Source organism: Choloepus didactylus, chromosome 9 (genome assembly GCF_015220235.1).
Source record: "Choloepus didactylus isolate mChoDid1 chromosome 9, mChoDid1.pri, whole genome shotgun sequence".
Lineage (NCBI taxonomy): Eukaryota > Metazoa > Chordata > Mammalia > Pilosa > Megalonychidae > Choloepus > Choloepus didactylus.
The window spans coordinates 130,551,662-130,573,916 of NC_051315.1; the positions used below are offsets into that span (position 1 = coordinate 130,551,662).

Below are 22,255 nucleotides of genomic sequence, written 5' to 3' on the forward strand. Positions count from 1 at the left end.
TTAACCCTCAGAGAATCCTAGGATGTGGCTGCTGCTCTTACCCCCACTCGCAGGTGAGGAGGTGAAGGATGAGGCGGGGGCCTGGCCGTGACACGCAGCCAGCAGCGTTGGCAGTCGGGGCATCTGGGGCTATGTGCTGTTTTGTGTAATGCTCCTCCCACCATATATTCATTCGCATTACCTGGACATTAGACGGATTTTAACTATATAAAAGATGATCATATTTTATGAGTTTATAAATGTTATATGAATGCAAATGGCACCTGCTTGGAGGCAGCACCCAGGGGAGTCGTGGCTCTTGGACTCCCTCCCCCTCCAGAGCAGCCCAGACCCCTGAGTTCGCCCTACTCTGGACCAGATGCTTCCAGACACAAAAGAAACAAGTATTAGCCCGGACTGCTCACATCCAGAGCCGTGGCTTACTTGTGTATTGCCTTTTAGAGCATTTATGTAAAGTCTTTTCAGACTTTACGTAAAGTCTTTTGAACTGGCCCCTCCACAGTGACTTTGGTGTAAATGATTGGGTATTCTGAAAACCCAGAGAGAACAGCACGACGGCACATAGCCCAACTTGGGTGAGCCACGGCCCTGGTAAGACTGGAGTGTACTTAAATAGAACGCCCTGTTTTAAAGGGCACAGCCCACAAATCAAATATTAGCCCTGTGTGACCTCACCCAGAAAAGCAAACGGCTGGTGATGTGGGTTTGCAATCTCTGCAAACAGACCGACATTCCGGAGATAGTCTATGAAAGGCCTTCAGCAGCAGACACGACAAAGCAGGGCCTGCAGAAGAGGGAATGAAGGAAGGAATTTGCAGTCACCCTTGGCTGGGCCACTCGACATCACACACAGGGGACTCTGGGCCAGAGAAACTGGGGCTGAAATAGGAAATCAGCTGCCAGCTCAAGACCTGGAGATTAACTCTGGCCTAACGACCAGCTCTTCCAGAGGCCTGAGCAGACTTCACTGTGTGCTCGTACCACCACTTGCTTCCTCTCTGTGAATTATTTCATCAGCGTCTCAGCTGTTCCCTCCAAGGACCTCAAAGAACTTCAGCCAGTTTCTATTTCCCTCATTACAACTCCTGACATTTATTCATAAAATCAGGAAGTTTAGATGCACATCATTACCATTCCATTATTACTACATTAAATTGGTAATAATTTCCTAAAATTTACGCTCTCTACCCACCAAGCCACAATGCCTTCCTCCCCCCTCCCACAGCCCCTAATCCACTTTCTACTTTCTGTCTCTAAGAATTTGCCTATTCTAGATATTTCATATGAGGAGATTCATAAAATATTTGTTCTTTTGTGTCTGGCTTACTTCACTTAGAATAACGTTTTCAGGATTCATCCATGCGGTTACGTGTCTGAGAATGTCATTCCTTTTTATGGCTAAGTGATATTCCTTTGTTTGGATGGACTATATTTCTTTGCCCACTCATCTGTGGATGGGCACTTGGGTTGTTTCCACCCTTGGGCTATTGAGAATCTTGTTGTGAACATTGTTATACAAATATCCAAGTCCCCATTTTCTATATCTTTGGGTGTATACTAGGTGCAGAATTGCTGGGTCATTTGGTGATTCTATATTTAACTTTCAAAGGAACCACCAAACTGTTCTCCACATCAGCTGCACCATTTTACACTCCCCTCAGCACTTGTCAGCAGTTATTTTTGACAGTTATGTTGAGTTTGGTTACCATACACTTGAGCATTTTGTCCCTTTGCTCTGTGACTCATTGGTTCTTTTATTCAACCGTACCTCCTTCTTAGGATCATACTGGAGTATAGCTTCAAGTACTTGTTTCCTCAAGAATGGCATGGAGGGGTGGACTTTATATTTGAGAATCTCTCTTTTCTACTCAGCTGGGAATAAAATCTCAGCTCACACACTTGCCCCTAAGGACTCTGGAGACGTTGCTGTCCCAGGGAGGGAAAATAACGTCCCCACCTGTGAGCTGGAGATGGGGAGACCGTCCTGGGTTACCCAGATGGCTGCAGTGTAAACACGAGGGTCCTTAACGTGGAAGGAAGAGCGAGGCGGGGGTGCTAAGAGCCGGTGTTTCGATGTGAGAAGGTCTCAGCCTGCTATCGCAGGCTCTGAATACAGAGGAAGGCACCGTGGCCACAGCCCATGGTGGCCTCTAAAACTGGAAAAGGCAAGGAAACAGATTCTGCCCCCGAACCTCCGGAAGCCCTTGATTTTAGCTCAGTGAGACCCATGTTGGATTTACCTCCGGAACTGTAAACGAATGCATCTGTGCTGTGTGAGCCCCGGAGCTTGGGAGACTTGTTACGGCAGCACTGAGAGACGGTGCCCTGCCCCACTGCTTCCCCCCCAGCGCTGCAGAGAAGCCCCTCGCCGGCCTGCATGCCGCTCCACTCCAGGGCCTGCTCTTCCTGCTCGTGTTGGAAGGAACTTTATTTCATCCTTGAAACCGAGTCTGCATGCCCGTGGCCTGGAAGCCAGCGGCCCTTCTCATCGGAAGATCCAGCTCCCTGTTGTTTTTCTCTGGTGGGGGGAGTTTGTGTGTATCCTTAGTCTGATCGCTACTCCTACACCCTGGTTGGAAATCTGCTCACTCCCAACCGAGCTGAGCAACGGAAAGGCAGTTCTTTTACTTCTGATCTCCTCTTCCTCTTCAGCCCCACCCCTTGAGTAGCAAGAAAGCTTGAACTTGCCCGTTTCTGATATCTCAGACCCTGCCCGGTATCGTGGTCTCTTTGACTGGCCCCGTCTTCTCTCTCGGGGTCCTCGCGCCTGCTTTGTGCAGTTGGGTTGGTGTTGGGGGGAGGCCCAGTGCCAGGGGCGATGGGGTCTTGAGCCCACTCACCATCTGCTGAGCCCTTGCTGGTCCCTGCTGCAGAGCCAAGGGTCAGTTGGCTTCCAGGATGGGTCGTTCGCTCGGGTGCAGGCGTCCCGGCTGGGCGCTGGGAGGTGGCCAGGAGCCACCACTGAGATCCATGGCCCAGCTACCAGCCGCACGTGCCATGGCCTCTCTGCCAGTCCCCTGGCCTGCCCAGCACCCCGTGCCATCCTGCCAGGCGTGGTCTAGCGGTCACAGGGTCTCTGGCTCCTCATCACCCCGACACCCCACCACCACCACCACCGAAGTGGTGGGGGCAGGAGCGCCGGCCTAGACTCATCCTGCCCTGGGCCTTGGGGGATGTGGTCACAGCCGTGCTCCTCCAGGGTCTGGAGGCCCCCCCAGCACTCCCCACACCCTTGGGGTGTCTCCACCACATGCCACTCTGGATGCCACCCCAAGGGGGATCCGAGGGCACACAGGCTGATCTCCTCACCATGCCCCCCGCCGATGGGAGGGGTGGCTTCCACTGCCTTTTCCTGTCCCGAAAGGGCCCCCCTTAGGTCCTTTTTATTCGGAGGGCCCTGTGTCTCCCTGGAGAGCAGAAATCTCTCAGATCTGCTCTGCTTCTGCCAGCCACAGCTCTGGGTGTTGGTGCCTGGGGTGGTGAGGAGAAGAGACTGCAGAGGACGGCAGCGGGCCCCTGCCGGGGGTCGGCTCCCACACGCCCCACCCCACTTGTTCCCGTGCCCAGGGGCTGTTTGCCCTTCCTGCTTGCTCTCTCCCCCATCGCTGTGGTCTTCTCTCCCCATGTTTCCGTCTTGTCATCCTTGCCCCTGCCTTCTGGGACAGCAAACTTTACTTTTAAATCAGTAGTTCTCAAACGTTTCAGTCTCAGGAATCCTTTGCAGTCTTAAATTATTGAGGTCTCCAGAGGACTTTTGTTTATGTGGGTTATAGTTGTCAGTATTTGTCATATTAAATATTAAAACATCCACACAGAAAACAAAACATCCCCTTAGAAATAACAATTACAAAGCCCTTACATGTTAACATAAATAGCATTTTTAGCATTTTTAGCATAAATTTTGCATTTTTTAAAAAACATGAGCAAGAAGAATGTTATTGTTCTCTATTTTTAAAAATACCTTCGATGTCTGGTCAACAGAATGGATGGATTCTCCTATTGGCTTCTGCATTCAGTGCGTTGCAAGATGTAGTTTGGGTCTACTACTTTCTCTAGAGAGAAAGTCTGGCCTTCCACAGACGTGTCGTTGGAAAAGGGAAGAGTATGCTGTTAGCCTTTCAGAAAATTGTGAATATTCTTTTTTGATGTCACACTAACACTCGATAATGTGGTAGTTTCTTAAAAGTTAGTTGCAATGTGGAGTCTGAAATCACATCAACAAACTTTTTCTTTTCCATTACATTAAAATCCATCCGTCTGTCTTGCATTTGGAATGGATCTTTTACCTGGGTGGGACTTTGTGATACCGTACGTTGATCAGATGGAAAATACTGGTTCACTGGATTATGCAGATTTTCCAAATGTTGACACATTCATTATACATAACCCAAAACTCACATTCCTTAACACCGCTGATCTCCTCAGAGCTCTCTAAGTGTGAGCAAACTGCCAGGCTCACAGTGGTGGATGTAAGTTTTCCAAATTCTACTTTGGGCTTGAAGGCTTACCTTTCATCCTTAGGAACAAATGTTGTCACTTGTTTTTCTTGAAGGGACAGCCTCCCTCACTTTGTACACTTTTGAGAAAATGTCTCCAAACACCCAAGTCAGGATAGTTTCTTTCTCAGTTGTTTTGGTATTTCATGAAACAAAGTTCCCAGTTCAGGTCACCACTCAACCATCGCCCAGCTGCCCTCATCGAGACGTCCGTCGTTCTTCGCTCTGCAGCGGAAGGACGTAGGAGAGAACAATGATGTGTACTCCGGGGTCACGGGTGAATGAGATGAGTACTTTTTACTGTTTCTTCAAGGACATGCTAAAATGAAACTGTTTGTCTTTTCTTTTTGTTTCCATGAAGGACACGATGAACACTCCCTGTGGTGTAGCAGTTTTACCCACCACCGCTCTCACTCTGTCAGTTCAAATGTCCACACGGGGAAAAGGCAAATACTGTCTTTGATTATTATGAAAACAGTTTTGACCTTGAGGACCTCTGAAAGGGTCTTAGAGGCCTCCAGGGGTCCCTAGACAGCACTTTGAGAACCACCCTTCCAGATCAGGGGATTTGATATTCCACAGTGTAAACCTTGGTCAACTTTGATTCCTCGCTGTCTGTATTCCGGCCGGCTCTTCTCCACCTCAGTAAACAGAGCCTGTGGACTTTCTGCCGTAGCCTGGGTTCTTCTGCCGTAGCCTGGGTTCTCCTTGTACCCGGGGCCCATCTCGCGAGAACAACCCTCCTCATGCCCCATGTAGCCTACCACCAGGCTTGTGTCTTTGTGTTAGGGTTTTTCCTGCGGATGGGTCTGGAGCAGCGAGGCAGCCGGGCAGGGCCTGCGGGTCACTGTGGTCCCACTCGCCCCCTCGTGATCAGAGCTCCCGTGGGCTCTCTTACCCCATGGCCAGCAGGCCTCACCTGGTGATGCTCTGCAGGACCTCAGAAGGGGGTCTCCGCTTCCTCCCCTCCTGGTCTCCGTGATGGAGGGGCAGTTGTGTGCTAAGGAATCTGAAGCAGAGTCTAATGATGCACCTGAAAACATCAGCCTCCAGTCACCACCCTGGACCCCTTCCTGCCTCTTGTTCAAGAGGATTTCACACCCAGGTGCCCTTGCTTTGCTGCCTGCTGGGCTGGCCCCGGGGATGGGGTTCGAGGCTCTGTCTGGGTAGAGAACAAGGAGCCCACTTACCGGGGAAGGGGCTGCCCAGCCAAGGGGCTCCCTTCCTGTTTCCTAGTTGTTACAGCAAGAGTGGGCATGGAGGAGATGGCCCCCTTTGCACCTGGCCCCAGGTGTGCCATGCAGTTCTGTCTGAGGCAGACTCGACCCTGTGCACGCAGCTTTCTCCAGACTCTAGTTTGCGGACCATGCTCCCAGCTTCCTTATACTGGTTGACCATTTTTTCTTGGTTTTCAAAGCTCTGATAAGAGTTTTATTTTTGTTTCTTTGTGGATATTTTAATGAAAAGTTTGGGAAGGAAATCAGTGAATTTCCACCAATGCCCCTTAAAACCAAGAGTATCTCTGTGCCTTTTGGAATTGCTCTGTGGCCTTCATTCTCTCCATGCTCTGAGTGTCCCTGTCATTTGAAACCGCAAGTGCAGGGTTCTCAAAAGACAGGGCCACCTAGCATCTATTTCTCTTTTAGTCAGAAAGAGTGGTGCTCTAGTTTGCTAATGCTGCTGGAATGCAAAACACCAGAAATGGACTGTCTTTTATAATGAGGGTTTATTTGGTTACACGGTTACAGTCTTAAGGCCATAAAGTGTCCATCAACAAAGGGTACCTTCACTGGAGAAAGGCCAGTGGCATCCGGAAAACCTCTGTTAGCTGGGAAGGCACGTGGCTGGCATCTGCTTGATCCCAGGTTGTATTTCAAAATGGCCTTCTCCAAAATATCTGCTTCAGCTTCCAATGGCCATCTTCAAAATGTCTGTCTCAGCTCCAGCTCGCTGTGAGCTCTTTCTGTCTGAGCTTGTATAGTGCTCCAGTAAACTAAACAAGGCCCACGCTGAACAGGCAGGGCCACACCTCCATGGAAATTATCCCATCAGAGTTATCACCCACAGTTGGGTGGGGCACATCTCCATGGACACTGAACCAATAGGTTCCAACCCAATCCACACTAATACATCTGCCCCCACAAGAATGCATTAAAGAACATGGCTTTTTCTGGGGGACATAGACACACAAACCAGCGCAAGTGGATTAGTCTTCTCTAACCTAAAACTAAAAATATTGCCTTTGGCAGCCCTTCTCTGAAATCCAGAACTGGATGAATGTGTTCATTATCTGGGGGAGCATTTTACAGTCAGTTCATCTTGGCAGGTTGGCCGGGAAGCCATATCACTAAGCACCTGTTGGTTGAGGAAGCTGTGGTTTTCCTGGGACTTCTGGATGCTGGATAATTCCTGCTCAGGAAAGTCCCCAAGCCATTTCAGCCATGCTTCTCTTGGTGCAGACTTGGAGATTCAGTCCCGCTCTGGCTCCTCTGCTGGAAGAGACCCGAAACTGTGTTCAGAAGAAATCAGTGGTATTGCCCTCAGGACTCTGGTCCCCTCTGGGAGGCTGAGAGGGGTGGGCAGTGACCTACCTGCCAGCCAAACACGAGGCTCCGTGGAGCTTCTCAACCCTCAGGACAAGGCCCCCACCCACCTGCACTCACCTGCTCCTCTCCTGGCCTCAGGGCGCCTAACTCAGGCCCACCTGGCCGAGCAGGTGTGGCCCGGCAGAAGCGCGCCTCGCCCGCCCACCTGCTCCGGAAGGAGCCTTCCTTCGTCACCTGTGTCTTGCTGTCCTGCTCGGAGCAGCTCTGAGTCTCCTGGATTTTGCTCTCTTCCCTAACTTCCCATTAAACCATTAGACTGGGCGACGGGCTGCTTCTGGATTGCCACGTGGCTCAGCCGGGCTGCATCCCCAGGGCTCCACCTGCACTCGGCCCACCTGGCCCAACCTTCTGGGCTCCCCAGAGCCACCCCTGCCCCCGAGGGAGGTGGACCCTGGATGCTAAAGATGATGGGTCCCCCTGTCCCCCACCACCACCCCCAGCCCCCCACCCCCTGCACAGCGGAAGACCTGAGCACTGTCTGCGCATTTGGGCTCCTTGTTCAGGCTCAGAGCTGAGGATAGCCCTCAGGGTTCACGGCCTCTTCCCGCTGTATGTGGGGTCCGTGAGGCTGTGTGGGCTGTGGGGGGTTTCTCGCCGCCCAGTGCTTCTGAGCCTTTAGGTTCATGGCCCTTCAGCAATGAATGAAAGTCGTGGACCTCCTGCCTGGAGAAATGAATGTCTGCAGCCAGTCACCAAAGAAAGGTTTAAATACAATTTCATTTCTATGAAAAAACTGTTTGATTAGGTGTCACTCAGAGTTTTCCAGATAAGCAGAACCAAGAGGGTGTGTGTGTGTCTGTGTCTAGATGTGCGTGGGTGTGGATGAGTGTGTGTGTTTATCTTTACTCATCTATTTTAAGGAACTGGCTCACCTGGTTTGGGGCTGACAACTCGGACACACAAAGGGCAGCCGGCAGACCGGAGACCCCAACAGCAGTGGATGCCGCAGTTTGAGGCAGAATTTCTTCTTCCCTGAGAAACCTCAGTTTTTTGCTTTTCAGGCCCCCAGCTGAGGGGACCAGGCCCAGCCCCTGGCTGAGGGTCAGCTCCTTGACTTAATGTGGACTGATTCCAGATGCTGATCCATCCATAAATGCCTCCGCGGGGGCGTCCGGGCCAGGATTTGACCAAATGACGGGTCACCACAGTCCAGCCACGCTGACACATGGAATTAACAATTGCAGGCCCCAACCCACCCAACCGCACGTGTTTGAACCCGACCCCTTGGTCCCCCTCAGGAGAGGGGTTAGTGCCCCAGATTGTGAGGGGCCTGCCTGGGGTGCCTGTGCGTGGCTCATGGTCACTGTTTTCTGCATATGAGAAGGTTTTTGTGTGTGAATCTGCTGGGGCTGCTATGATAAATGTCACATGAAATAACAAGCCTTTGCTGTCTCCCAGTTTTGGAGGCTAGAAGTCCCAAATCAAGATGTCATCTTTCTCCCAGGGTCAGTAGTGTCCTGGTGATGGCCGTCCTTGTCCCATGGCCACTGCTCTCTCCTCTCTGGTTTATTCTGACTTCTGGCTTCTTCCGGGCTTCTCCCGTCTGACGGCATCCAACCTGCCTCTCTAGAAGGCCTAGAGGCACACGGATGAGAGCCGCCTGCTTCAACCTGGCCACACCCTGGGAATAACAACCTCTTTCAGGGGTCCCCTTCACACCCCAGGAATGTGGATAAGAGTCAAGCTTGTCTTTCGGGGGTACGTGGGCCAATCTACGGCTCGCACGTAGGGCCTGTTGCCGAAAGCACACATCCAATGTGATTCTCGTTTCTAATATTTTCCTCAGGGTGTTGAAGGGCAAGATGAAGAAAGAAAGCTCCAAGACGGAGCTGCTGTCCGAGGCGGCCCACCTGAACGAGACCCACTGCGCGCGCTGCCTGCAGCCCTTCCAGGTGCTGGGGAGCGGCCGCAGGCAGTGCCTGGACTGCCACCTGCTCACCTGCCAGGGCTGCGGCGACGTCCACGCGGAGGTGCAGGGCTGGCTGTGCGACCCCTGCCGCCTGGCCAGGTGTGCAGGGGCTGGGGGCAGACGGTGCCACCAGCTTCCGGGCCTGGCACGGCCCTGGGGGTGGGGTGAGGCGGGGAGGGCGCACCCCGCTGCAAGTGGCGGTGGGGGGCGGGGGTTCGAGCCCCGGCTCCTGCTGGGCCGTCTCTCCGCAGGGTGGTGAGGATCGGCTCCCAGGAGTGGTACTATGAGCGTATGAGAGCTCGCTTCAAGCGGTTCGGGAGCGCCAAGGTGATGCGGTCGCTCTGCGGCCGGCGGCCGGGTGGAGGTGAGTGGGGGGAGATGCGCAGGGGGGTGACCTGGCCACGGGGCCCTTTCGTCCCCAAGCCAATTCCTTTGAAGAGGCGTGCCTGCCTTTCCGTGACTTTCCATGGCGGGCTGCCTTCTGCGGGAGATGCCAACCCACGGGTCCCCACCCAGAGTGGCGAGCCCTGCTCCCTGAGTCCTAGTTTCCCCAGAGCTTCCCTAGCAAGTGGAGAACTCAGAGCCAAGCTTCTCCAGCGCAGCTGCCGATGGACTCAAGACTTAGAGAAGTCTGTTGCAGTTCAATAGTTCCTTGTTGTTGTTCAGTGTTTTGAATCCAGACATTTATCTCATGATGAGCTTGAACTCCAGGTTGTGGTCATCTCAGCCTCGCTAAATTCACCCTGAGCAGTGTCCTTCCTGAAGAGGTCTTTTCAGGGGAAGGATGGAAGGATGCTTGGGGGACACCTGAGTTTTGGAATCTTCTCCTGAGCTGGAAAGGAGAGGATTATGCAATGATTACAGGGAGGGCGCAGCCTTGCCCCTCCCCCTTGGTTCTAGGCTCCTTGGGGCAGGCCAGCACAGCCCCCCAGGCCCCATGTCTGGGGTCTCCGGTCTTGGATCTCTCCACCTGCAGGGGCCATCAGTCCAGTGCCCAGCCCCAGCAGCCTTAGGCACATGCACAGCAGAGGCGGGCTCCTTGGCTTGGGCTTGTCCTCCTGGGGGAGTCTCCCACAGCCCCCCGGCCTCCTTAGGTACCCTGGGCTGGTGCCTTAAAGCCTCAGGTTAGTACAGCGAGTGGCGGAAGTTGGGCACAGCCGTACCTCAGCGTCAGCGCGCTGGCACTCTCGCTGGGCCTGGAGCAGGTATCTCTTGGGCATCCTAGCTCATGGTTTAGTTTCGGACAGAGACCACCATGGGGCATCCTCACCTGCACAGTTTGTTCTGCCTGGAGAGGTAGATCCACTGGGCAATGGGGCTGCTCGGGTGGGGGCGCCTACAATAAATCATCCAAGCCCCCTCCCGCAGCAGAAGTGGCTCAGGTGGCCCCACAGCAGGGCTGGGAGCACGAGGAAAGCCCACGGCTGCGAAGCTCTGAGAATCTCCACCCCAAAGGTGGGCCCAGTGGCAGCCGGAAACTACACACGTTCCATCGAAATCCCTGAGAAATTTTTTAAAAATGTGCATGCCAGGGCCTCACCCAGGAGAGTTTGGTTTCCAGGGTCTGGGGTGGGGCTCCGGCACCCCAGTCTTTTAAAAGGTGGCAGGTGATGCTGGACCCGGAGCTACCAGAAGCGGCGCCACCCCAATCTGTCAGTTGGGGGGTGGCCACCACGAGGGCCAGGAGGTGGTGCTGTGCGGCAACAGAAAGCCTGGCTGGTCCCCGAACCCCCCGTCCCTGGCAGCCGCCCCCCACCCCGACTGAGATGGGTCCCCAGGGGCCGTGTTCTCCCAGGCGTGGCATCTGCAAAAACAGCACACTAAGAAAGGTTACAAGAAAGAGCAAACAAAAAACTGGGAACGTTGTGCTTTTCAAAAAAATGCATTGAACTAAATTATTTTAAAAATTATTAAATTATTGAAATCAACGTTTTGAAACCTGGCCCCACCCAGGCCTGTTAGACTTTGTCCGGCTGGTGGGCCTCAGGGGTCTTCTCTGAAAACGAGTTGGAGGGGCGATGGGCATGTTTTTGCAGAGACCCTCCGTAGCAGGACCAGCAGGCTCTGCAGAAAACAGTCTCACTGGCTGCAAAGCAAAACAAACCCTCCAGAGGACACCTTTGTCCTCAGTGTCTTCTCTTTGGTTACAGGTTTGCCTGGCGGAATGAGCAGCTCACCCAACGTCAACAGTAAGTCATTTGCAAAGTGTTTTCTTTTTGTTTTCACCTCCTGATCAAGAGTGCCCAAGAAGTCTCTGTTTCATGTCAACCCTTTGGCTTTCGTAGCCTGATTGGATCTGCATGGTCAGGTCGTTACCACCCCGGCCTCACAGAGCAGAGTGGGAAGGGCAGATTCGGGGTTGATGCACAGCAGCTCCCCGTTGGCACTAACCCAGCAGCCCCGTTTCCCTGTGTGGAGAGCCTTCCGGTGCACTGAGGCCCCTGCACGTTCACCCCAGAGCCCCCCGAGGCAAAGTCAGGGCAGGGGCTGGGGGTGGGCAAGGGCATCGATGGAGCAAGAGCTGTCCCCAGCCTCGAGCGTCTGAGTCCTCAGTGCCAGGTGGGCCCCTCGGTGACACCCAGGGATGAGCAAGCCGACAGCACTGGGTCCCTTCCAGCTCCAAACCAGGATGGGTTGACTGGATTCGCTGTCCATAGTGACCCAAGGAAATGGAGCACAGACTAGGCCAGTTTGAATGAGAACAGGCAGTGCTTGGAGGCCAGGCCTGAGAGCTCGGGCAGAGGAAGGGGAGGGGGGTCCTCCAGGGCTGAGCCTCATCTCCCCCCCTGCTGTGCCTGAAGCCTGCTGGGAGGTGAGTGATACGAGAAGGCAGGTGAAGTGGTTTGATTGGGAAAACATGACTCAGCTCTGGGCCTCAATCACCCGCTGTAACCCCAGTATCCTCAGAATGCCTAAGAGGTATTTGGTAAAGGTAAGGTCAGTGGCTTTACCTTACCTTTAAAGTCTGATAGGCCCGGGTGGGGCCAGGTTTCAAAACGTTGATTTTAATACTTTAATAATTTTTTAAATAATTTAGTTCAAATGCATTTTTACCCTTTGGTAAAAGCGATGCTAAATACTAGTTTTATGCTGTAATTTAGACATGTTCTAACCAATGTTTGGATAGGTTTTTATAAGGCCAGAAAAGGACTTTGCCTGATTGTTTCTTCGTAGATAGATGGGAGGGTGGATGGATGCATGGGTGGAGGGATGGATGGATGAGAGAGTGGAGGGATGGATGGGTGGTTCAGTAGATACATGGATGTATGGATGACTGGGTGGGTAGATGGAAGGAGGGATCAATGGATGGATGGATGCATGGGTAGCTGGGTAGAAGGATAGATGTGTAGATGGATGAGTGGATAGATAGATGGATTATTGGGTGGATTGATGGATGGGTGGATGGGTGGGTGGGTGGGTGGATGGATGGATGGATGGATGGGTGGTTGAGTAGATGAGTGGATGGATGGGTAGTTGGATAGATGGGTGGGTGGACAGACAAATGGATTGTCCCCAGGTTGGCTCTCCATGGGTGGAGTCATGCAGGTGTCTGTTGCAGGTAGGCCTGAGTCGAACCCTGGAGAGAACAGTGGAGAGAGTGAGCAGACAGATGATGGAGAACTGGATACAGCAGCCCAGGCCCAGCCCCTTGGAAGCAAAGTAAATCCTCTCTCCACCCACCAACCTCCCCTGGCCGCAGCTGGAGCCCCAGGTTCTGATTTTCTGAATTGTAAATACTCTCCGTAACTCCACTAGTTACTGCAGTGTGCACACAAAGAATCTGCCTCCATTTCCCATGGTGCCACAGCCTCTAGATCATTGAACACCATATGTGCTTAGCATAAGAAACCCAGAAAAAAAGGCTGCAGGGGGATGGGGGGAGCAGAGCCTGCTTGAAAGGCTCGTCTGGATCCAACCCTGCCTGGGCCATCTGGCGGGTACCGTGAGGGCAGGTGCGTGTCCCAAGGGCAGTTGGGCCTCCTGAGGGCAGGTGGGTCTCCCAGAGGGCAGGTGGGTCTCCCAGAGGGCAGGCAGGTGTCTGGGAAGGACAGGAGGGTTTCCTGAAGGCAGGTGGGCATCTGGGAAGGATAGGTAGCTATCCCCTGGGCAGGTGGGTGCCGTGAGGGCTGATGGGTGTCCTGGAGGGCAGGTCTAAAGGGACTGAGCTCACACACACACCCCTCAGCCAGTGCTCCCCCATTTACCTGAAGCCCCCACAGATTCCTCTCAAGGGCAATAAGCCCCCTCAGCCGGAGAAACCTATCTGCCCCCCAGCCTCACCCAGGGCTCGCAGCCCACCGAGGCCACTTGTGTTCCCACCAGGGCCAGCAAGGGCATTTGCCGCTCAGCTGAGGAGGGTCTGGGGATGCAGGGGGGTGGGGGCACCTGGGCCCCTGTCGGTGCCGCCTGGGGCTCCTCAGCTTGTTTCCAGCGGAGGTGGATGTGCAGGCAGCCGGCCCAGTGCACCCCCTCCGGGAGGCCGCATCAAGGGCAGGGTATCGGGTCCACCCCTTCACCTGCCGCCCACTCGTCTTCCCCATGTCTGTGCCCGCGAAGAAGAAGCGCCTCCTCCCCGTTCACGACCCGGACTCGGACGCCGACTCGGACCACTCTGCTCAGCTTTGCCGTCCCTCCCTGCCCTGCTCCTCGGGGCCGGCGGCCACCAACAGCCTGCAGGTCAGTGGGCCGCCCCCCGAGAGGGCTGGGCACCTGGGGCTCCGGCCCAGGTTGGGGCGGAACTCTGGGGGAGCAGCATCCGATGGCCACGTGGTCCCAACAGGTGCTCAGGGCTTGGCAGGCAGGGAGGGGGCACAGGATCTAGAAACTTCTCTCCCTCCAGGAAGACACCCCTAGAGTAACTCGGCTGGCAGCTTGGAGACCCTGGGGGATTGAACTAGGGCTCAGGGGCCTGGGGGTTCGGTGCTGGCACAGGAATAAAGCAGAACTGCAGTGACGGGGACAGGTCAGAGGGACAGCCACTCCCTAGGGGGACAGGCAGCGCCCAACACTGCACACTGGGTCGCTCACATTAGTGGGACCGGGTAGTGGATCGCCCAGGCTAGGACAGTGTCGGGAGGGAAAGGGGCCGCTGTGAGCATCGGCAGGGCTGTCCGGACACCTGGACATGGTCACCCCACTTAGCAGCCCTGAGTGTGACTGTGGCCAGGGACCTGCGGCGAGACTCTGCCCCCTCGCCTGGAAGTGGGGAGCATTTCTGCCACACGGGGTCATTTTCAGGACTAGAGGATGCATCCGGCACACATGTGACTGTCCAGCTCGCAGGGAAAGATCCCGGTTGGCACAAGAGCCTCGCCCAGCCTCATAGGGGCCCCTGAATTGGGCTCCCCGGGGTCCCCTGGACTCAGGCAGTGCCATCCAGAGCTGGGGGCAGGATGGGGTCTGCTGCGGGCTGGCCTGGGGACCCCTGCTAGGGGCAGGGTCGGCCAATGGGGCAGGAAGCCAGCCCACGAGTGGTTCCCTGGGCCCTGCCCGGCTCCTGGCGTTTCCCTCCCGCAGCCTCCGGGGCTCGCCGGGGCTTCCTTCCCGCCCCCTCCCCATGCAGCACAGGCGGCGGGAAGGAAGTTGCGGGCAGGTTGCCTCCCGAGGGAGCCTCTGCGGGAGTGGGACGACGGGGTCAGCATGGCCATGCACCCGGCTGCCAGGAAACCCCACCTACCCCTGCCGGCCTGTCCGTCCTTCTAGACTGTTACAGTTAGTAAGAATGCATGCCCCCCCCCCCAAAAAAAAAAAACTTCACAGCCTACGTCCTCAGGATTCTGTACCCCTGGAGAGTCTGAGCCCCCACCCCCACCCCAAGGTCACCACCAGGCATAGGGTACAGGAAACCCCAACCCTCCCTGGAGACAGGGGTGTAGAATAGCCTTTGGTGCACCAGGCTTGACTTTTGCAATCCAGGGGAGTAGTTACAAGCGGCTGGGAGAGGGGGAGTCAATGGTTAGGCCTTTCCACTGGACGTAGGGTCCCGCCTCCCGGGGAGCCCACTGAGGCTGATGGGGTCCCCTGTGCTCAGTCCCTCGCAGGTGAGCTGTGCAGAGAGGATGCCACCTCCCAGGACGCTGAGGCTTGTGGGCTCCAGCCCCGTGCAGAAGAGCAGAGGGACGGCCCCACGGAGCTCGGCCTGCCTGGGGACACCGGCGGGGTGGCTCCAGGGGGAGCCGGCTCTCCTGGTGGGTATCTTTAGACTCATTTTAGTCTCCTGGGACCACCATAACAAAGCACCACAAACAGGGCTTAAAACTGCAGACAGGTGTCGTCTCTCAGCTCTGGAGGCCAGAAATCCCAAATCAAGCGTGGCCAGGGCCGTGCTCCATCTGGAGTCTGTTCCGATCTCCTCTGGTGTTTGCAGCCATCCTCGGTGCATGGCCACATCACTCCGTCTCTGCCTCCATCGTCACATGGTCATCTTCCCCCTGTGTCTGTCCCTCTTCTTGGAAGGATGCCACTCATATTGGATTAAGCCCCCCCCCCTTCTCCAGGGTGACCTCTGTTTAACCTGCCTAATTCCATTTGGGAGGACCCCATTTCCCAACAGGACTGAGGGTTAGGACTTGGGGGGCATGACTGAACCGCTCTGGGGTCTTCCAGAGCCTCTCTGCATGGGGGAGGGGGCTGCCAGGAGGCCTGCCCCACCGCCCCATGGTTTGCAAAAACGCAGGTGATGTGAAATAGCTCTGTCCTTCAACCTGGCTGTTTAGATGTCCAGCCCAGCTAATGTGGTGACACGGTCTCTCCTGGGGCCGGGTGCCTCTGCGGCAGCACTCGGGATACCCGCCCGGAAGGACACGGGCCACCCAGCCTGGAGTGGGAGGGACATCTAGCTATTCCTGAAACGAATGGACCACTGGCCACTGCCCAGCCACACCGATCCCAGAGTGGGCAGCGCCAGCCGCATCAGACACGCCTGGGAGCCACGGAGCAGTCCCCACTGGGTGCCACCTGGCCCTGCTCCCGTTGCCCGCAGATGGCCCTCTCCTAACCTCACATCCGCTGGGAGCCGGGATCACGAGGTCCTCGGGGCTGAGAACCTAAACGTGCTCGGTTTAATTGTGTTGCCAGATAGATTTGTTGCATAATGACAACTGCACACGCCCCCCTTGATCGTATTCTTTTTCCTTTGCCTGGTGGGAGTGCTTATGCCAGGGTTCAGGGGTTCAGGCACCCCATCTGTGTCAGAGCAGATCAGATCACAGAGCAAGCTCAGCCTTCCCCTCATGAGCCTCCACGTGGCTGTGGCCCGCAGCCAGCGAGCTGGGAGAGCTAAGAAGCTGTCTGCCGGGAACACAGCTGCTTTCTGCTTTCCCATCTCCATTTTCTACAGGAATCAAAACCTCATGACCCACCTGCTGACTAGGACCCCGGGGCTTTTTGGGGGGAAGTGTGGCTTTACTTCCCCCACAGAACGAATGCATGAGTCTGCATTGACAAGTCATAGGATCTGGGGTCTCCTGAGCATGAGGAGGGAGGGGGCGGAGGGGAGGCTGAGAGAATCTGCATCCCGCTGAGAAGAGGAGCTTGGAAGTCAGGCTGTGCTGAGCTTGAAGTTCAGCTCTGCCAATTGATTAACTACTTTACTTCATTGATTCTAAGACACGTTTTTACACCTAGTAAAGTCTCAACTTGGGAGTGCCTTACAGTCAACATGCTGAGAAAGCTAGAGTTTATCAGACAGGAGACAGGGTCTGCGATTTGGTGAAATGTGGTACGCTACTTGATCAAATTGCTTAGCCTCTCCATGCCTCTGTTTTCCTCACTGTTAAAAGGAGTTAATAGTTCCTGACTCACCCCACCAGTGGAAGGATTCGCCTCACCGTTGAGAGGTTGTATCAGTTATCTAGTGCTGTGTAACAAATCATCCCCAGCTCAGCGGCCTGAAACAACTCCATTTGTTCTCTCACCGTTTCGATGCGTCGGGAGTCTGCGCCTGGCTTGGCTGGGTCCTCTGCTCAGGGTCTCCCAGGCAGACGTCAAGGTGTTGTCCAGGGCTGGGGTCTCATCTGGAGCTTGGGGACCTCCCCCGGCTCACTCAGGCTGCTGGCAGAATGCTCAGTGCTCATATGTCACATGCAGCAGGAGCTCCAGTGTACTTGCGTTCTGGGTGGTCACTTCATGTGCAGTACACTGCGTGGGTGCCTCAGCCCTGAACGCTGGATGTGGGAGACCCTCCAGGAGGTGTGGGTGGGTAGTCTCGGTGAAGAGGGGTGATAGTGAGATTCACCACCCCACCCCACCCTCCACCAGGGCCCAGGAATAAGCCTTCAAGCCACACCGGGGGCAACGTGTGCGCGCAGAGGTCTGCAAACTGCCTGTCTTGCACCCAAATAACCGACTTCTTAGAATCACCTCTGCAGATGGAAATATCCTGAGGCCGTGTCTGCTGCTCCCCACATATGTGCAATTTGTTGTGGTATAGATATATCATGTTTATTTGCAAAGATGGCCTTAAACTCTTAACTGCCCGTCTTGAGAGCTGGGGCGAGGCCTGTTGTTTTCCTAAAGGTCCTCATGTGAGGACATAAACTCTGCCCCATTCTTATTTTGATTTAAGGATTTCAGTTTCTCAACATCAAAGGAATAATTCTGTCTTCAGTTTCTTAGCTCTGTCATTTTCCTCCATTGGAAAGCACACTCCGCTGACTCTCAGCTTTTTGCTTCCAACTAATTCAAACCTTCTTTTACTCCTCAGGCTCGACTGTTCTCAGGAACGAGCAGCTCCCTGCCCAGTACCTGGCTGATGTGGACACCTCGGATGAAGAAACCATCCGGGGTCCCAGGACAACCCCCCACCACACTAAACGGAGAGGCCAGACTTCGTCCGAGAGCCAGGTATGGTGGCTCAAAAGAATCCCTCGTGTCCTCTCTCTGGCTGGAAACCTTTCACCCGAATACCCAGTTGTTTTAGAGAAATTAAAGCTTTTCCGTATGTTAAAACCATAAAATTGCATCAGCCTACCTAATGGAGAGATGAGAGGTCATCAAACTACCTAATTTGCTAAAATGTATGCTCTGCCGAATAGTCAGACTTTTACGTAGGTGAAAACAACGTATCGTTAATTTAGAATACTCAAAACCAGTTAAATTAGTGAAAAACCAGTCACCTTGCAAACACCTGTTTATGAAATAATTTGTCAGAAGCTTTGGGTTAAGTACCACGGGTTCCTCTTCCTGCATTTAAACCCTGACGCTGTCTACACTCGTTTTAAATTTGAACAAGTGCTTACCAGGGGAAGGCAATGCTGTCTTAACAAGAACTCCATGGCCACGATGGATGATACAGACTCGCTGAAAGCTCCGATGAGGCCTCAGCTCCCGTGTGAGCTCCTGGGCTGGGGTTTCCACTCCAGACGCAGGTGCGGGGGCAGGTGGAGGAGCCCGGGGAGGGCCAGCGACGCTCCTGTTCTGCAGGGACCTGCCCCCTCCGGGCCCTGGATGACCCAGGAGCCACCGGCTATGAACCAAGGACTGTCCCAAGGCCTTGGGCTAAATCATGCAGGGGCTGGACCAGCACCGCCTGGGGTCATCGGCCAAGAGCCCTGGGCTGCAGGGCAGCTTCCCCAGGGCTAACCCCACAAGCAGACAGGAGCGGGTGGGCTCGGTGGAATCTAAGGGATGTAGGCAAGTCCAGGGGCGTTTGTATCCTCAACATCACTTGGCTTCTGAGCCCCAGGAAATGGTCTGCTGAAAATGGGCACCAGCCTTTTAAAAAGAGCCTTTCTTAGCACGGCTTTTCTGGGCATCAGTGGTGGTTTTTTGTTGTTTCTCTAAAATCGATTGGATTGAAGTATCCATGGGGCAGGAACCTGGAGTCTGTGTCTGCCTCCCCAGAGCAGGCATCCTCGGGCACAGCTGTCTCTCTTCTCCTGCTCTTTCCTCTTAGCGTCTGCCTAGAAGCACCCCATGACCCCAGGCTGGGGGCCTCCCACCCCTGATCTCCCAAGGGGCTGCTTCGTCTGAGGAGCACATGGCTCTGAGGCTTTCCCCTGTGAGTGAAGGCTCTGAGAAGGTCTGCAGTAAAGCAGCCCATTCTACGTTGCTTCACTTGGGGCTACCTCATGTCTTTAACCAGGAACCCCTTTGTGTGTAACAGTGAGAAAGGCCCCAATACAAGAACGACGTGTCCTTTGATTCAGAGCGGGGAGGGGCCGGCTTGACCCCAGGGAGGGCTGGGGGCTGGGGGAGGTCCAGTGTCACCAGGTTGGAGACCCCTCCCAAAAATGTGGCTAGCTGAGTTGCTCCTGGTCCCCTAGTCAGAAGGCAGCAGATTGAAGACCTGAATCAGATTGTCTATTTTCAATAAGCCTTTAACTCGGCGATTTTGGTAACTGTCAGTAAAATAAATAACATGATATCTAGCACTGTGATTCCCAATTATCTTTTATGCCACCATCTTGGTCCACCAGGGCTGCTGAACAGGTAGCCCAGGCTGGGGGGCTCAAACAACAGGGATGTTTCATCTCACGGATCAAGAGGCTCAAAGTCCAAAGGCTGGGCCTCTGGGGGTGGCTGCCGGCGCTCCATGGCTCAGGCCCTACGTCCCTCACCTGCTAGCTCTCCCTGCTGTCTCCTCTAACCGTCCACACTTCCTCTGCTCCCAGGAACACCAGACGCCAGTCGTATGAGATGGAGGCCAACCCTGACTCCGTTTGCCCTTGTTTAACTAGCGGGGTCTTCGGAGATCCTGTTTACAAACGGACCCACCCACAGGACCGGGGGTGACAACTTGTGGGGACTCGATTGAAGCCATCGCGGAGCCCTTGGGATCCTTCTCTAACCAGCTCACGTGTGCGCATCTTTCTCTCATTTCTGTTCACTTCCATCTACTCCATTTAAGATTTCACCCAGAATTGGTCCCGTGCGTCTTCATCTAGAGGGAACTGAGCAGCAGAAGGAGCAAGCTCCCAGCGCAGCAGCGTCCGTCCATCTGGGCGTCCCCAGGGCGGGTCCTCGTGCAGGGGCTGCCGTGGGCCCGGGTGGGCAGCCTGCCTCGGGGGCCTCGGGGGCCTGGGGCCTGGGAAGAGGGGTCTTTCGTCCTCTGTTGCCGCCCTGGTATTTGCGTTCTCGGTTTTGACTTGCTGGGTGAAGAGTGACCTGGAAGGACTTTATACAAATGATGCTCAGGCCGAGAGAAGGCCAAAGGCCGTGCGTTACCAGTGACACTTCGGCGGGGGCTGGGGCAGAGGGAAGAGGGGACAGGGAGCCCCTGCTCACCCCTGCATGCTGGGGGAGGCATCCCTCACCCCAAGCCGGCTCTGGGGCAATCGAGGCCAGGCTCAGGCTGCAGGTGCTGACACAGATTCCCCAGAAAAGCCTCCCTGCCAGAGTGTTTTCCATTTTGATCCATGGTGTGTGTCTGTACTGCATCTGCAGGCCATGCGTTTGGGTTTTGTTGTATGCGGGTGGCAGGCACAGGCAGGTCGTGCCTAGTTGTGTGCTCGTGGCTCGATGATCCCGGTCTTTGGAGCCCACGCAGGGCCATGTCTCGCCGGGCCAGGGCACCAGCCAGGGCTGCCTTATCACATGCAGCTTTGGGCAAAAGGGAGAAGAGTCAAACCAGCTGTTGTCACGGTAACTGAAGAGCCCGGAGAGGCAGGTGTTCCTTGGGGGTGTCTGCGAGGGGATCCAACAGCTCTCGATCCGATGGGGAATCTGGTGCTCCAGTAAACCTGGCATCTCCTTGCCATTCTGGAGGGTCCCCACCTCCAGATGTGGCCAGGGCTTGGCTGGGAAAGCAGCGCCGATTCCTGCTGGGCTCACTTCTGTGTCCGTTGCCTGCCGGCCTCTTGCTGGCAGCCCGCTGCCCACCTCCCTCTGCCACCGCCTAACCTTCCGTGGTGTCCGCTGTCACAGCCCTCTCTTTACCTTTAGGGATGGAGATGAGAACCTTCCAGTTTATCACTGTGGGAAGTTTTTCTTTTCTTTTCCACTCTGGGTGAGACATTTCAGTGACAGGCTGAGTCAGGCAGTGGTTGGGGGGGACACTCGTCCTGCTCTGAATCTGCCACATGTGTGATACACATTGTGCTCCCTGGGGAGGCAAAGGCTGTCTGTGAGCGCTCCCTTCCAAGGGTATTGACCGGCACCCCTGCAGACGTGAGGACACTGAATGGACCATGAGTAGTTCCAAGGCCACGGCCACTCGAGGCGTGGGCTGGATGGTCCACCCCTAAATGAAGCCTCTTGACATTTCTCAGTGGATACTCTTCTCCGGGCAGACCGTCCACTCGAAGCCCTGAGTCCGGTAAGCATCAAGTTAATTACCTGCTGAACAACGCAGAAACATCTTAACACTTGGAAGTGGCATTTCTCTCTTTTAAAACAAGGTGCACGTAAATGAGATCATTAATGACAGGAAAGACGCTTCTGCAGGGCTGGGAAGAAAACTGAAGAATTGATTTTCTCTCATCTGGTCTGCAAGTTAATAGATTTTGGTGACTCAAGAGTCTGGTGACTCAAGGGGCAAGGAAGTTCTGCTTTCGGTCACTTTAGGATAGCACGTGGTGCGTCACCTGGTCCACTAGGACCTGAGGCTCTTCTAACCGATGCCTCCCGGTTTGTGCAACACGGCGTAATTAATTCAGGCCTCCCTGTGCTGGTCGGCATTGGCTGCCCACCACTCGGGACCCCACCATGGGATGCAGCTCCTTGTCTTGTGGGGTCTGTCAGCTTTATTCTTCCTCCTCCTTCCTGCTCACCCCCTCTCCTGGCACCACTCTCAGGTTTTGCTTGGTGTTCCAGAACCCTTGGGGCCATAGATGAGTTTCCTAGTGAACCTCTCCAGGCCCTGTTGTGGATGGTGATCCTTGCTTTCCTTGCACTTCCGGGAAACGAGGTGCCTCCGAGGTGGGGTTGCAGCAGTGGTGGAGATGGATGGGAGCCGGTCCTCCCACCGCTCGCTCTCCTTTGCTGCAGACCTGTGAGCTGATTCAGTGCATGTCAGCTGTCAAACGCCTTCCAAGCCACCTGGGAACCCCAGCCAAGCTTCCCTGGGCCGAGGTAGCACCGCGGGGCCGGGCCGGACAAGGAGAAGGTGCTCCTTGGGGGACGGCGTGGAGGTGGTGGCTGAGGGGGAAGTTTCCTGGGGGTTGCAGCTCGTCAGCTGGAGCCCTGTGCGCCGTGCTCAGGAGCGGGGCAGGTTTCCACGGTGCACCTGTATGGGGCCTGCCCCCGCCCAGCAGCTACGGCTGAGCGTAGCCCAAGTGAGGACTCAGAGTTGGCTCGAGGGTGAC

The 22,255-nt window shown here is 55.0% G+C and overlaps 1 protein-coding gene across 2 annotated transcripts in view; it reads left to right on the top strand.

The window, feature by feature from the left end:
* MLPH (melanophilin) overlaps window positions 1–22,255 on the top strand; it is a 61,813-nt gene that overhangs the window by 20,019 nt on the left and 19,539 nt on the right. For both annotated transcript variants that reach the window (XM_037849837.1, XM_037849836.1), the window contains exons 3-9: window positions 8,889–9,110; window positions 9,263–9,375; window positions 11,162–11,200; window positions 12,571–12,671; window positions 13,569–13,688; window positions 15,043–15,199; window positions 17,716–17,855. In XM_037849837.1, coding sequence (XP_037705765.1) covers window positions 8,889–9,110; window positions 9,263–9,375; window positions 11,162–11,200; window positions 12,571–12,671; window positions 13,569–13,688; window positions 15,043–15,199; window positions 17,716–17,855 — 892 coding nt within the window. The remainder of the gene's footprint in view (window positions 1–8,888; window positions 9,111–9,262; window positions 9,376–11,161; window positions 11,201–12,570; window positions 12,672–13,568; window positions 13,689–15,042; window positions 15,200–17,715; window positions 17,856–22,255) is intronic.